Source organism: Gobius niger (genome assembly GCF_951799975.1).
Source record: "Gobius niger genome assembly, chromosome: 21".
Taxonomy (NCBI): Eukaryota; Metazoa; Chordata; class Actinopteri; order Gobiiformes; family Gobiidae; genus Gobius; species Gobius niger.
The window spans coordinates 24,028,317-24,043,739 of record NC_136872.1 but is presented as its reverse complement, the minus strand read 5'-3'; the positions used below and the strand labels follow the sequence as shown (position 1 = coordinate 24,043,739).

General features: G+C 38.6%; 1 protein-coding gene across 1 annotated transcript; it reads left to right on the top strand.

Annotated features, from left to right (window-relative positions):
• Positions 1-1,298: 1,298 nt before the first annotated feature.
• On the top strand, positions 1,299-10,183 carry wdr55 (WD repeat domain 55; the record flags this gene model as incomplete). The annotated part of the gene is made up of 6 exons (XM_079580077.1): positions 1,299-1,513; positions 3,412-3,632; positions 3,703-3,914; positions 5,258-5,364; positions 7,493-7,762; positions 9,853-10,183. 6 exons carry the CDS (start codon positions 1,299-1,301, stop codon positions 10,181-10,183), a joined length of 1,356 nt encoding a protein of 451 aa, XP_079436203.1.
• Positions 10,184-15,423: the final 5,240 nt, after the last annotated feature.

Sequence of the window (15,423 nt, the reverse complement as noted above, 5' to 3'; positions counted from 1 at the left end):
TTCTTCTTGGCTTCACGGCAGGTTCCACTGACGTTCCTTATCGAGGAACAAGGTGCAATAATAAAAGATATATTACTTGGGATTTGAACCTGTGTCCACTGTTGTTTTCCTATCGTCGCACAGTTACTATTCATCAACTTTCTTTAATGTGTAAAAGTCTGAATCATTTTAAACACGTTCTCACATTAAAATGGTCAAACATGGAACTTTAAAAGCACTAAATAAAACCACATTAATCTCGGTCCAGGGGGGTAAGAAGTTGAACTTTACCCAAATCTAAAAGGAGATAGAGGAGAGGACTGGAGCTTATAGACCAGTTTCATTTGAAACCTAAGACCTACAAAACCAATAGAAACAGATCTTTTTCCTCTTGGCTGCCATCACTTTTTTTAATGTTATTTTTTTAGTTTTTCGCATTTTTGTCACTTTTCCATAAAAACAATGTTTTCATTTTTTTCACTTTTTTCATAGTTTTTTTTGTCACTTTTTCGATTTTTTTTCGTATTTTTTTCATGTATTTTTGTATTTTTTTGGCAGTTTTTTCGCCATTTTCACATCAATTGTCACTTTTTCATTACTTTGTCATTTTTTCTTATTAATTTTGTCACTTTTCCATAAAAAAAGATGTTCTCATTTTTTGTCACTTTTTCGAAATTTCTTGTATTTTTGTAAGAATTTTTTCAGAATTTTTTGTCACCTTTTTTAGTGTTTTTTTGTAATTTTTTGTCACTTTTTTCGCAATTTTTACATCAATTTTCACTTTTTCATTACTTTGTCATTTTTTTCCTATTATTTTTTGTCACTTTTCAGAAAAAAGATGTTTTCATTTTTTGTGTGACTTTTTCGTAATTTAAAAAAAAAAAAATCCTAATTTTTTTGTCACTTTTTTTTATTTTTTCGTTATTTTTTCATCTATTTTTGTCACTTTTTTGTTTTATTTTTGTAATTTTTCATCACATTTTTGTAAATTTTTCGTTATTTTTTCATTTTTTTTTTTTCATTTCATTTTTTCATTACTTTGTCATTTTTTCTTCATATTTTTGTCACTTTTTTGTCGCATTTCGCATTTTCATCATTTGTCTTATTTTTGTCTCTATTTAGACGCTCTTTCCCCAATAAACCTTTAGATTTGGTTAAAGCCGAACTGGAGAAAATGCGCTCCGTTTAGGTGGGGGTTAAGAGGTTTACAAGGAAAAGCAGAGGCCAAACGTCAGTGTAACGTCAGTCTCGCCGGGGGGGGGCAGCAGAGCGGTGACTCCGAGTCAAAGCGCAGAAGAAGAAGAGCGGGTGTAAACAACATGGCGTCGCCCGGTGAGCACGCGACTGCAAACACGAGCGACGAAAACACAGAAACAACGGAACAAAACACGACAGAAACAGACCAGACCGAGGACACGAGCAGCTCCGGACCCGGACCCGGACCTGGACCCGGACCCGGACCCGGACCCGCCCCGGACTCGGCCCAGGAGCGACAACAGGAACAGAAACGGGTCCAAGACGACACGGATGAAGAGTACGTTTCCATTATAACTAATATTTCCATTATAAAATCTACTAAAGGAAAAGCTGCAGGTGTTTTCCGTGACATCACAACATTAATAAGAGTTAAACCTGTGTAAATGCAGATGTTTTGGCTCTGTCTAAGCTTGGTCAGAGGTAGAATTGTTTTATTGCCATTGTAAAAATAAAAAACAAACTGAGAACTGTGAGGGCAAAGTTTCCGGCCCGAGTGCAGGTGGTTTGTAAAGTGATGCAGAGATTATTGCTCGAGTTACTTACTTATTTACTTACAGTCGTGTTGTTCAGTCTGAGCAGTGAGGATGAAGGACCTGAGGGTGTCTCGGTCTGCCACTGAAAGAGCTGCTCAGCTGCTCTACAGTCCCGTGCAGTGTGTGGGAGTTGTTGTCCACAATGGAGAAGGGACTAGAAGAGAGGAGTTGATGTTCTGCCACCCCCCTCAAGTGTAAAATGAGCTGACGCCTATAGGTGGCGCTCACGTGTTAGTTGTGATGACGTCATAATGTCCTCATCAGAGTTTGACAGTGACTGGATTCACAAACCTGACGCTTTATTTTCTACTGACCAACTTCACGCTCACGTTTTTGAATTTTGTCTCCACTTTTGGATGCAAAGGAAATAACTGGATATTAGCTTATTTAAATCGGTTTAGATGCAAGTTAGCCATTTTATACTCACTACTGCCACCTCAGGTCTTATGTGTAACTGCAGGTTCTATATTAAGCTCAGTGCAGGATTTTAGAGGCGGTGAACAAGGTCTGGGCTCATTCTGAACCTAAAGGTCAGCACACACGTTGTTGGAACATGTAATATATAATCTATACATTGAACTTTGAGACAGTTTTTGTTTCATGTATAATCGCTGCGTATTAACCTAAACCTAATACAAAGGAATCTGCAGTTCGCCAGTTACCATAGTTACCATAGTTACCATCAGCTCCACCTGTTCACCACAACTGCTGCTAAAAGGTCTGAAGTGCCGTCATGCACGAGTTTAACCCCTTAACTCCCACCTGAACCGAGCACATTTTCTCCAGTTTGGCTTTACCCCAATCCAAAAGCTTCTGGAAAAAAGGTGAGAAAAAAGCAACAAAACTGAGACGAAAACAATGATGGAAATGTGACAAAAAAAAGTGACGAAAAATTGATGAAAAAGTGGCAAAAATGTCACAAGAAATTGACAAAAAATTGACGAACAAATGACCAAAATGTGACCAAAAAATGACCAAAATTTAATTTAAAAAATTATGAAAAAATGACAAAAATGGGACAATTTTTTTTTACCAAAAAATGACAAAAAAATGACAAAAAAATGACAAAAATGTGACAAAAAATTGACCCAAAAAATGACAAAAATGTGACAAAAAATTCTAAAGATGTGACAAAAAAAATTACAAAAAACTGACAAAAAAATGTATGAAAAATGTGACAAAAAATGGATAAAAAATTGATGAAAAAATGACAAAAATGTGACAAAAAAATGACAAATTTGATTAAAAAAATTATGAAAAAATGACAAAAATTTGACTTTTTTTTTTTTACCAAAATGTGACAAAAAATGACAAAAACATTACAAAAATGAGACAAAAAATTCTAAAAATGTGACCAAAAAAAAGACAAAAATGTGACAAAAAAATTGATAAAAAACTGATGAAAAAATGTGACAAAAAATTACCAAAAAAATCTGATGACGTGAGGAAAAAGATCCTCAGTTCAGGCGGGAGTTAAGAGGTTAATATAGAAGCTGCAGTTACACGTCAGACCTGAGGTGGCAGTACTGAGCATAAAAATGCCAAATTCCATTTAAACTGATGATCTCGTAGCGTTTTACTGGAGTTCACAGTAAAAGAAGGAAAACTTTACTGTTGTAGCTTAAGTTTGATGTAATGACAGGTCTGATAAAGATGATGCAGATGGTGATGAAGAGGAGGAGGAGAAAGAGCGCCCCCCTCGGGTCATGGACACCCCGGAGGACCTGCGCCTCGAGGCCATCGCCAACTCCATCTGCCTCCACCCGAGCAGAGACGTGATCGTGTGCGGCGACCTGGACGGAGACGTTTACGCCTTCGGGTACTCGTGCACCGAGGGGCAGACCCGGGAGCTCTGGTCCTCAGGTAAAGGGGCGGGGTTTAGTTTACTCGCAGGTAAAGGGGTTCTTCATAATCAGGGGTTCTCTCTCGTCAGGGCACCACATGAAGTCGTGCCGCGCGGTGAGGCTCTCGGCGGACGGGCGGCGCGTCTTCACCGTGTCCCGGGACAAAGCGGTTCACCTGCTGGAGGCGGAGTCCGGGAAGCTGGTGACGCGGATTAAAGGCGCTCACTCCGCCCCCATCAACGCGCTGCGGATCATCGACGAGAACCTGCTCGCCACCGGAGACGACAACGGAGCGCTGAAGGTCCACAAACCACAAACCGCACGCTCTGCTTTCTGAAAACCGCTCGTAAAACTGTCAAAAAAAATGTAAACAAAAATGTGACAAAAATGTGACAAAAATGTGACAAAAATTCAACAAAAATGTGACAAAAATGTGGCAAAAATTCAACAAAAATGTGGCAAAAATTCAACAAAAATGTGACAAAAATGTGGCAAAAATTCAACAAAAATGTGGCAAAAATTCAACAAAAATGTGACAAAAATGTGGCAAAAATTCAACAAAAATGTGACAAAAATGTGACAAAAATTCTACAAAAATGTGACAAAAATTCAACAAAAATGTGACAAAAATGTGACAAAAATTCAACAAAAATGTGACAAAAATTCAACAAAAATTCTACAAAAATTCTACAAAAAATCTACGAAAATGTGACAAAAATTCTACAAAAATGTGACAAAAATTCAACAAAAATGTGACAAAAATGTGACAAAAATTCTACAAAAATTCTACAAAAATTCTACAAAAATTCTACAAAAATTCTACAAAAATTCAACACAAATTCAACAAAAATGTGACAAAAATTCTACAAAAATGTGACAAAAATTCAACAAAAATGTGACAAAAATTCTACAAAAATTCAACAAAAATGTGGCAAAAATTCAACAAAAATGCGACAAAAATTCAACAAAAATGTGGCAAAAATTCGACAAAAATGCGACAAAAATTCTACGAAAATTCTACGAAAATGTGACAAAAATTCAACAAAAATTCAACAAAAATTCAACAAAAATTCAACAAAAATTCAACAAAAATTCAACAAAAATTCAACAAAAATTCAACAAAAATTCAACAAAAATTCAACAAAAATTCAACAAAAATTCAACAAAAAATCGACAAAAATGTGACAAAAATGTGACAAAAATGTGACAAAAATTCAACAAAAATTCAACAAAAATTCAACAAAAAATTAACAAAAATGTGACAAAAATTCAACAAAAAGTGACAAAAATTCTACAAAAATTCAACAAAAATGTGACAAAACTTCAACAAAAATGTGACAAAAATGTCACAAAAATTCAACAAAAATGTGACAAAAATGTGACAAAAATTCAACAAAAATTCAACAAAAATTCAACAAAAATTCAACAAAAATTCAACAAAAATGTGACAAAAATGTGACAAAACTTCAACAAAAATGTGACAAAAATGTGACAAAACTTCAACAAAAATGTGACAAAAATTCTACAAAAATTCTACAAAAATTCTACAAAAATTCTACAAAAATTCTACAAAAATTCTACAAAAATTCTACAAAAATGTGACAAAAATGTGACAAAATGTCCAAATGTCTGTTTCCTCTTCAGGTCTGGGACATGAGGAAAGGCACCTCCATCATGGACTTCAAACATCACGACGACTACATCAGCGACATCACGGTGGACCAGGCCAAACGCATCCTCCTCACAGCCAGGTGGCGCTGACGTTTAACATTTAAGGCTGTTATTTAAAGCAGCATTAAGTCTTTAGAAATACACAGCGTTCCAAACTATTATACAAATTGTACTTCAGTGTCATAAAGGTTAAAAAAATTCAATGTAACTCATGATGTGGACCCCCTCCTCCCCTGACCTCAGCCCTATTGAGAACCTTTGGAGCCTCAAGCAAAACTTCTATGAGGGTGGGAGGCAGTTTTCATTTAAACAGCAGCTCTGGGAGGCTATTCTGACATCCCGCAAACAAATCCAAGCAGAAACTGTCCAAAAACTTACAACTTTAATGGATTTAAAACTTTTGAAGCTGCTCAAAGAAGATGTTTTTGATTGAAATAGCTTTTGATTTAAGTAAATACAACCTCCTATTTTCAGTTAATTACAAGCTTTAAAATGTATTGAAGCGATGAGTTGCAAATTAATTTGGAACAGTGTGTTTTGAGATTTTTTCAACCACATTCAAATGATCCTCTAACAGTTCAAAAACCGCCTAAACCAAATGCATTCTGTCCTCTTTTGGCTGTGTAGCACCTCATTTGAAAGCTAAGACCCACAACACTGATCTTGTTCTTCGCATTGTTGCTGTGTTGTGTCACTTTTTGTATGTTTTTTTTGTGTGACATTTTCGTTGCATTTTTGTCACATTTTTGTTGCATTTTTGTTGAATTTTTGTCACATTTTTCTCATTTTTGTCACATTTTTGTCACAATTTTTATCACATTTTTGTTGAATTTTTGTCACATTTTTGTCACATTTTTGTCACATTTTTGTTGAATTTTTGTCACATTTTTGTCACATTTTTGTTGAATTTTTGTCACATTTTCGTTGCATTTTTGTCACATTTTTGTTGCATTTTTGTTGAATTTTTGTCACATTTTTCTCATTTTTGTCTGTCACGGCAACGGTCACGTGACCTCACTCTGCCTTGTCTGCGTGCGCGCCGCAGCAGGTGCGGGTGAATGAAATGACAATCAGCTGTGCGCCCCGAGAAAACACAAAAAGCTATGGTCTCTGGAGTACAGATCAATCTGAACTGTGTGCTACCACTACGCAGTGTTGTTACGTGTAAAGACCTCCGAAGAAACTGCCGGTAAGAGAAACCCCTCCTTCACTGAACTGTTGAATGAACTGGAGTTCGAAAGTTATCGCTCACACGTAGCGCATGTGTTGTGTTTACGTTCGTGAGCGTCATGGTTGCATTACGCACGATGAACACTGAACACCAATTTATGTTTATGGTTTCGTTAGGACGTATTCTCCGGTGGAGATGTGTTTGGTTGTGTTTATTGTGAATTAAGGAAATAACGAAAGAAAGAAGGAACTTATTCAATTACTTTAAACACTTTGGTTTAAAGGAAACTGTTATACAAAAGAAAAGTAAACGTTAAACAATTTGGTTTAAAGGAACGTAAACAATTTATGCAAATGAATATGTCAATTTATGCAAATGAATGTCAGATATAATGCCTGTGATGGGTTTAAGTTAAGAGAAAATAAAGTAAATAGCAGAAGAAATACTGATGATTTTGTGATTTCCACTTTGCCAATCTGAGTTTAGGAGTTTGATCTAAGTTGTAAATTTTGTGTGTCCATTTGTTAAAGGTTTTTTACCTGCTGGGAACTACCCCAATAAAAGAAACAAAAGAAACAAAAAGTTGGAGTGGTTTCTGTGCTTGAGTAAAGTCCTGCTGGGAGGCCTTGAACATCACCAACCCAATTAAGTGCGGGGTTTGGCGTAGTGACTAAGAAAGGCACTTAACATCGTCACATTTTTGTCACAATTTTTATCACATTTTTGTCACAATTTTTATCACATTTTTGTTGAATTTTTGTCACATTTTTGTCACATTTTTGTCACATTTTTGTTGATTTTTTTGTCACATTTTTGTTGATTTTTTTGTCACATTTTTTTTTTTTTTTTGTAACATTTTTGTTGCTTTTTCCCCAAGAATCTTGTTGATTGGGGTAAAGCCAAACTGTAGAAAATGGGATCCGTTCAGGTGGGAGTTAAGAGGTTAAAGACTTGAAAATGATGCTGACTCTTGACAGTTTGTAAAATCTTAGAAACATGTCATTTGCGTAATCGACACTGACGCTCTCCCCCCTCAGCGGCGACGGGACGATGGGCGTGTTCCACCTGAAGCGGCGGCGTTTCGAGCTGCTGTCGGAGCCTCAGGGCGGGGACCTGACGTCGGTGGCGCTGATGAAGCGAGGGAAGAAGGTGGTGTGCGGGTCGAGCGAGGGCACCGTCTACATCTTCAACTGGAACGGCTTCGGCGCCACCAGCGACCGCTTCGCCCTCAAAGCCGAGTCCGTGGACTGTATCCTCCCCCTGAGCGACAGCGTCATGTGCACGGCCTCCATGGACGGATACATACGGTCAGTCAGGGGGGACTGGCTTTGAGCCGCACGGGTTCTGGATCAGTCAAGGGATTCATGTCCAAACTCGGCCTGGGCGACGCTGAGTAAAATAAATATCTCAATATTTTCAGGGACTGCAAACAAACAAAAAAAGCTTTTTTTTCAACTTCCATTTTTCCCTTAATTTTTCCTCAATTTCAGCCCTTTTTTCCCTCAATTTCTCTCCTTTTCTCCCTCAAGTCCCCCTTCTTTCCCTTCAATTTTCCCCCTTCTTTCCCCTCAATTTTCCCCCTTCTTTACCCTCAATGTTCCCCCTTCTTTCCCCTCAATGTTCCCCCTTCTTTACCCTCAATTTTCCCCCTTCTTTACCCTCAATTTTCCCCCTTCTTTCCCCTCAATTTCCCCCTTCTTTCCCCTCAATCTCCTCCCGTCTTTCCCCTCAATTTTCCCCTTCTTTCCCCTAAATTTCCCCCTTCTTTACCCTCAATTTTCCCCTTCTTTTCCCTCAATTTTCCCCCTTCTTTCCCCTCAATGTTCCCCCTTCTTTCCTCTCAATTTCCCCCTTCTTTCCCCTTGATTTCCCCCTTCTTTCCCCTCAATGTTCCCCCTTCTTTCCCCTCAATTTTCCCCCTTCTTTCCCCTCAATTTCCCCCTTCTTTCCCCTCAATTTTCCCCCTTCTTTCCCCTCAATTTCTCCCCTTCTTTCTCCTCAAATTTCCCCCTTCTTTACCATCAATTTTCCCCCTTCTTTTCCTTCAATTTTCCCCCCTCTTTCCCCTCAATTTCCCCCCTTCTTTACCCTCAATTTCCCCCCTTCTTTCCCCTCAATTTCCCCCCTTCTTTCCCCTCAATTTTCCCCCTTCTTTCCCCTCATTTTTCCCCCTTTACCATCAATCTTCCCCCTTCTTTCCCCTCAATCTTCCCCCTTCTTTCCCCTCATTTTTCCCCCTTTACCATCAATCTTCCCCCTTCTTTCCCCTCAATCTTCCCCCTTCTTTCCCCTCATTTTTCCCCCTTTCCCATCAATCTTCCCCCTTCTTTCCCCTCAATTTCCCCCCTTCTTTCCCCTCAATTTCCCCCTTCTTTCCTCTCAATTTTCCCCCTTCTTTACCCTCAATTTTCCCCCTTCTTTCCCCTCAATGTTCCCCCTTCTTTCCCCTCAATGTTCCCCCTTCTTTCCCCTCAATTTCCCCCCTTCTTTCCCCTCAATTTCCCCCTTCTTTCCTCTCAATTTTCCCCCTTCTTTACCCTCAATCTTCCCCCTTCTTACCCTCACTTTTCCCACTTCTTTCCCCTCAATTTCCCCCCTTCTTTACCCTCAATTTTCCCCCTTCTTTCCTCTCAATGTTCCCCCTTCTTTCCCCTCAATGTTCCCCCTTCTTTCTCCTCAATTTTCCCCCTTCTTTACCCTCAATTTTCCCCCTTCTTTACCCTCAATTTCCCCCCTTCTTTCCCCTCAATTTTCCCTATATTTCAGCCCTTTTTTCCACTCAATTTTTCAATTTTTTCGCTCAATTTTCCCCCTTTATCTGTCAGGTCAGGCTCAGTTCAGGTTCAGGCTCAGGCTCAGTTCAGGCTCAGTTCAGGCTCAGTTCAGGCTCAGTTCAGGCTCAGGTTTAGGCTCAGGTTTAGGCTCAGTTCAGGCTCAGTTCAGGTTCAGGCTCAGTTCAGGTTCAGGCTCAGTTCAGACTCAGTTCAGGTTCAGGCTCAGTTCAGGCTCAGGTTCAGGCTCAGGTTCAGGCTCAGTTCAGGCTCAGTTCAGGCTCAGGTTCAGGCTCAGGTTCAGGCTCAGTTCAGGCTGTTCAGGCTCAGGTTCAGGCTCAGGTTCAGGCTCAGGTTCAGGCTCAGTTCAGGCTCAGTTCAGGCTCAGGTTCAGGCTCAGGTTCAGGCTCAGGTTCAGGCTCAGGTTCAGGCTCAAGTTCAGGCTCAGGTTCAGGCTCAGGTTCAGGCTCAGTTCAGACTCAGTTCAGGCTCAGGTTCAGGCTCAGTTCAGGCTCAGTTTAGGTTCAGTTCCGGCTCAGGTTTAGGCTCAGTTCCGGCTCAGTTCCGGCTCAGTTAAGAGGTGAATACCCCCCACAGCGTGACCCTAATGTCCCGTCTCTCCTCAGAGCCATTCACCTGCTCCCGAACCGGGTGCTGGGCTGCGTGGGGCAGCACGTGGGCGAGCCCATCGAGGAGCTGGCGAGCTCTCACTGCGGGCGCTTCCTCGCCAGCTGCGCCCACGACCAGACCGTGCGCTTCTGGGACGTGTCGGCGCTGCGCCACGCCGAGGTGCAGACGTACCGCAAACGCAAGAGGAAGGACGGGCGGCTCAAGGCGCTCAGCAAGAAGGCGCTCGGGGAGAACGACTTCTTCAGCGGACTCAAGGAGGAGGAGGAGGAGGAGAAACAGGAGGAGGAAGAGGAGGAGGAGAGTGAGGAGGACAGTGACAGCGACTAGAGAGAGGAGGAAGTGGAGGAGAAACAGGACGAGGAGGAGGAGGAAGAGGAAGAGGAGAGTGAGGAGCACATCGACAGCGACTGAAGGCAAAAGTAGAATTTTTAATTAAAGGGCCGGGCACCGTTAAAGGGACTGTACTAAAATCCTGTCACTCACAAAGGTGTTAATTCGGGTCTGAAGTGCCGTCATACACAAGCTTCATATAGAAGCTGCAGTTACATATAAGACCTGAGGTGGCAGTAGTGAGTATAAAATGACAAACTTGCATCTAGCCCCTTTAACCCCTTAACCCCCGCCTTAACTGAGCGCATTTTCTCCAGTTCGGCTCTTGACCAGAGAGCTTACATGACTGATTGTGGTCACACTTGGTCACACATGTTGTTGCTTTTTTGTTACTCTTTCAAGACCTGACTCTATGACTAGTGACAAAAACTTGACAAAAATGCAAAAAAAATGGACAAAATGCAGCAAAAAAAGTGACAAAAATTCATTAAAAAAAGTGACAAAAAAATAAGACAAAAATGCACAAATTTTTTGACAAAAATTAGACAAAAAATCGACAAAAATGATACAAAAAGTGAAAAAAAATTAGACAAAAAAGCAATGAAGAAAGCAACCAAACATGACCAAAAAAATATACGAAAACACAACAAAAAACCTGCAAAAACACAACAAAATTGTGACATAAAAGCGGTGACAACGTGATGTCGGTTTTGTAGGCCTTAGCTTTCAAATGAGCCGTAAAAAACAAACAAACAAACACTGGCCTATAGGCTTTGAGCTCCAGTCAAGAAGCTTCTAGATTTGGGTAAAACCAAACTGGAGAAAATGCGCTCAGTTAAGGCGGGGTTTAAGAGGTTAAACAATATCAGTCTGGTGTCGGAAAAAAGGTTTAGTTACCACTGGTGTCGAATAAAGAAAATTATCAAAAGCAGGAACGAAAAAGAAATGTGAATTCTATATGTTCAAGTTTTGATGCTGTTGGTCATTAAACATTATAAAGAAACACAATGTGGGAAAGTTTTGGGGAAAAAGATTTGAAAAAAAATAAAACATTTAGGGAAAATTTAAGGAAAAAAGGAGTTAAAATTGGGGAAATAAATTTAAAAAAATGGGAAAATGTTTGAGAAAGTTGGAGGGAAAATAAAAAATGGTGAAAATAAAAAATAATAATCATAACAAATTGGGGGAAAAGTGTCTTTTTCTACTCTTTTGTTAAAGGAACTTCTTGGTTGTTTCTTCTCAAACAAATGATACAAATGCAAAAGAGATGAAACGGAAGGTTTTATATGACAAATTATTTAATACATGTATCAAAAAGTGTCACTAAAGTACAAGTGTAACTGTACCAGCCCTGTTTAATCCTGTTCACCAGAGCATTTCTGATTCTGGAAAAGACTCATCAGGAGAAAACCTGGATTTTTACGGCAGTTTTGTCTCGTTTTGTCCTGAATGTCGGGATTTACGAGGTTTATTTTGTGTTTTGTCTGAACTCGCGACGTCAACGTGAGGATTCTCGCCTGATTTATTGAACCCGAAAGAACAAGAGAAATCTGAACTTTTACAAAAGATTTTTTTTATTATTAAAAAACTAAACAAGCTCCAAAATCCCCTGATGTTTGTAACTAACATGTGACAGAATAAAAACACATTATAAACCTGGCTCTGTTTGTGCTTACAGTTCTTCTTTTCGCCACCAGATGGAGCTCTCTGACTATATATTTGTTTCTAAGTATCGATGTGACGACAGCAGCTCTTAACCTCTTACACCCCACCTTCACCGAGCACATTATCTCTAGTTTATCTAAAAGCTTGACTGGAGAGTAAGTGTTATGCCTCATTTGAAAGCTAAGGCCTACAAAAGTGATGTAGTCACCGCATTTCTGTCACATATTTGAAGTGTTTTTGTCGCTCTTTTTTGTCATTTTTTTGTTTAATTTTTGTCACTTTTGTCACATTTATTTCACTTTTTTGTCACATTTTTGTCACATTTATTCCACTTTTTTGTCACATTTATTGCACTTTTTTGTCACATTTTTGAAGGGTTTTATTCTGCCTTTTCTTTCACTTTTTAATGACTTTTTTGTCGCATTTTTGCCCACTTCTTTACCCTCGATTTTCCCCCTTCTTTCCCATCAATTTTCTCCCTTCTTTCCCCTCAATGTTCCCTTCTTTCCCATCAATCTTCCCCCTTCTTTACCCTCAATGTTCCCCCTTCTTTCCCCTCAATGTTCCCCCTTCTTTCCCATCAATTTTCCCCCTTCTTTCCCATCAATTTTCCCCCTTCTTTCCCCTCAATGTTCCCTTCTTTCCCCTCAATCGCTCAATTTTCTCCCTTTTTCTGTCTGTTCAGGCTCTTTTTGTCGCATTTTTGTCACTTTTTTTGTGACTTTTTGGTCCATTTTTTGTCACATTGTCATCATTTTTTTTGCTGAATGTGCTGGTTCAGGTGGGAGTTATGAGGTTAAAACTGCGTGATGAAAGTGATGAAAGTGAGGAATATTGCGTTTCCTTTAGGCCCTTTCACAGTAAGAGCCTCTGCGAGTGTCGTCTTATTTTGGCGGCGCCTCCTTGGTGGTGATTTTCCTGCGGACGAGGCGCAGCTTCATCTCGGGAGTCAGGCCTCGGATCAGCAGCTCCTCCTTGAGCTGCAAACAGAGGAGGTTTAGGCTTTGGTCTGGACTCAGGCTGAGCTAGACCAGACCGGTCTGGGACAAACAACAAATTCACAATCCTCATATTCAAGTTTTGATGCTGATGATCATCAAAATAAGAGAAAAACAAGTTGATTTTTATTATTTTCTTTTAAGGGTAAATAGTTGGAGAAAAGGGTTGAAAAATTAAGATTTAAAAAAAGACTAAATTGAGAAACAAGGGGGGAAAATGTTAAAAATGGGGGAGAAATGAAATGGAAGGCAAAAAAATTAAATAATCTGTTTTCTGGTTCTATATGACAAATATTTTAGTATCGAAAACCCAGTATTGTTAAAGCACCGATATCGGAAACAATTTAACCTCTTTTCCTCACGTCATCAGATTTTTTTTTTCCATCTTTTTTTGTTGTTGTTTTTTGTCATATTTTTGTCATTTTTTTGTCAATTTTTAGTAATTTTTTTTGTTAAATTTTTATCACATTTTTGTCACATTTTTGTAATTTTTTTAATCATTTTTTCATTGTTTTTTTAATCAATTTTTTGTAATTTTTTTCATCAATTTTTTATCACATTTTTGTCACATTTTGTCACATTTTTGTCATTTTTTAATCAAATGTTTTAATCACATTTTTTAATCACATTTTTGTCATTTTTTTGTCACATTTTGTTATTTTTTGTTACGTTTTTGTCCTTTTTTGTCATTTTTGTATCAATTTTTTGTCATTTTTTGTCATTTTTTCATCAATTTTTTGTCAATTTCTTGTGACATTTTTGGGACATTTTTTGCCACTTTTTCATCAATTTTTCGTCACTTTTTTGTCACATTTCCATCATTGTTTTCGTCTCAGTTTTTTCGCTATTCTCTCACCTTTTTTCCAGAAGCTTTTGGATTGGGGTAAAGCCAAACTGGAGAAAATGTGCTTGGTTCAGGTGGGAGTTAAGGGGTTAACAGGATCAGGAGTGCCTAAAGCTGGAGGATTCACCCATTATACATGTTTGGGTTGAAGCAAACATTCTGCTCTAAACCATATTAAATCATATTCAGGCTTAAACTTAAACTTTATTCCTTTTGATGGTGTTTGTGGAATTGAAAATATTAATCTTGTGCATCAAAAACTATTTGTTTATTAAGTGGTGACATCACAGCTCGACTTCCTGGTTCGCAGATGTGCGAAAAACAACAAAAAACTCTTTAAAACCACAATCAATATTTGTGAAACTCCACAGAGAGTTACTGAACAGACTTATTTATCAGAACCATGAGCCAAACCTGCTGAACCTACTGCTATAAAAGTCATATTTACTTTTCATCCGGGTTAGCGGAGATAAATGCTAATGCTACGCTAACCCTGGAAGTGCCGACTTTAGTAAATATTAGTTTTAGGTGCGGCTAATGAGTCTGAGAAATAAGTCAGTAACTCTCTACTGAGTTCCAGAAATATTGGTGGTTGTATTAGAGTTTTTAATGTTTTTTTGTTTTGTTTTCTCAAATATTAGCCGGTATAGATACAGACGGCATCTCGTCATAGAAGGGGGCGTGGCTTCGCTGAGGGGGAAAATAGAATCTTTAGAGAAACACAATTTTCCCTCTTTTTTGCCATTTTCTGGTGGAATATCAACTTATTTATCACATGAAAATAAAGTCAAGTATAAATCGGTGCCATATGGATATTTTCTCACAGCAGATTGTTCTGTAGAAGTGAAAAAACGGCAGTTGTAGCAAGCGCTAGCTAACCGTTAGCATTAGCCCGATGCTAACATGTAGCATCATGTTAGCATTCTCCATTATTCATGTATTTATGGGCTGTTGAACCACTTTGCTCCTCACCATGTCTTTGTATCATTATTTAGTAGAAACTATGTTCATATTTCAGCATTTGTTACAGTAGTTTTTGAATAATTAGAGAAAAAAATTTCAAAATTGTTTTCCCTCTTAACTGTTTTCAAACATGTTTGAAAACAGTTAAGAGGGAAAAATCAAAACTTTCTATAATTATTCAAAAACTACTTAAACAAATGCTGAATTATGAATATAGTTTTCTACTTAAAAAGATACGAAGACATGGAGAGGAGCAAAGTGGTTCAACAGCCCATAAATAACAGAGAATGCTAACTTGATGCTACATGTTAGCATCAGGCTAACGGTTAGCTAGAGTTAGCTACGACTGCCGTTTTTTCACTTTTACTGAACAATCTGCTGTGAGAAAATATCCACATGGACCTAATTTACACTTGACTTTATTTATGTGATAAATAAGTTCATATTCCACCAGAAAACGGCTAAAAAGAGAGAAGTCGTGACGTCACACTTAACAAACGTATTGATTTTATTTCTTGCTGCTGTTGCCGTAGAAACCCGGAGTTACCACTGATCTTCTCTTCTGCTCCTTTACATTTGACACTTTGCCGTTTTGAAATAAATAAATAAATTAAAAAGTGAAATCGTGCCTTCTGTATCACGTCGTTTTGCAGGAAGTCGTCGCCGAGCGCAGTCGCAGAGATGATCTTTGTTCTGAGGAAAACTACACGAACATCAGAGTCAGACACAGAAACAGCTGTGAATAAATCAGAGCCGACGACCTCACA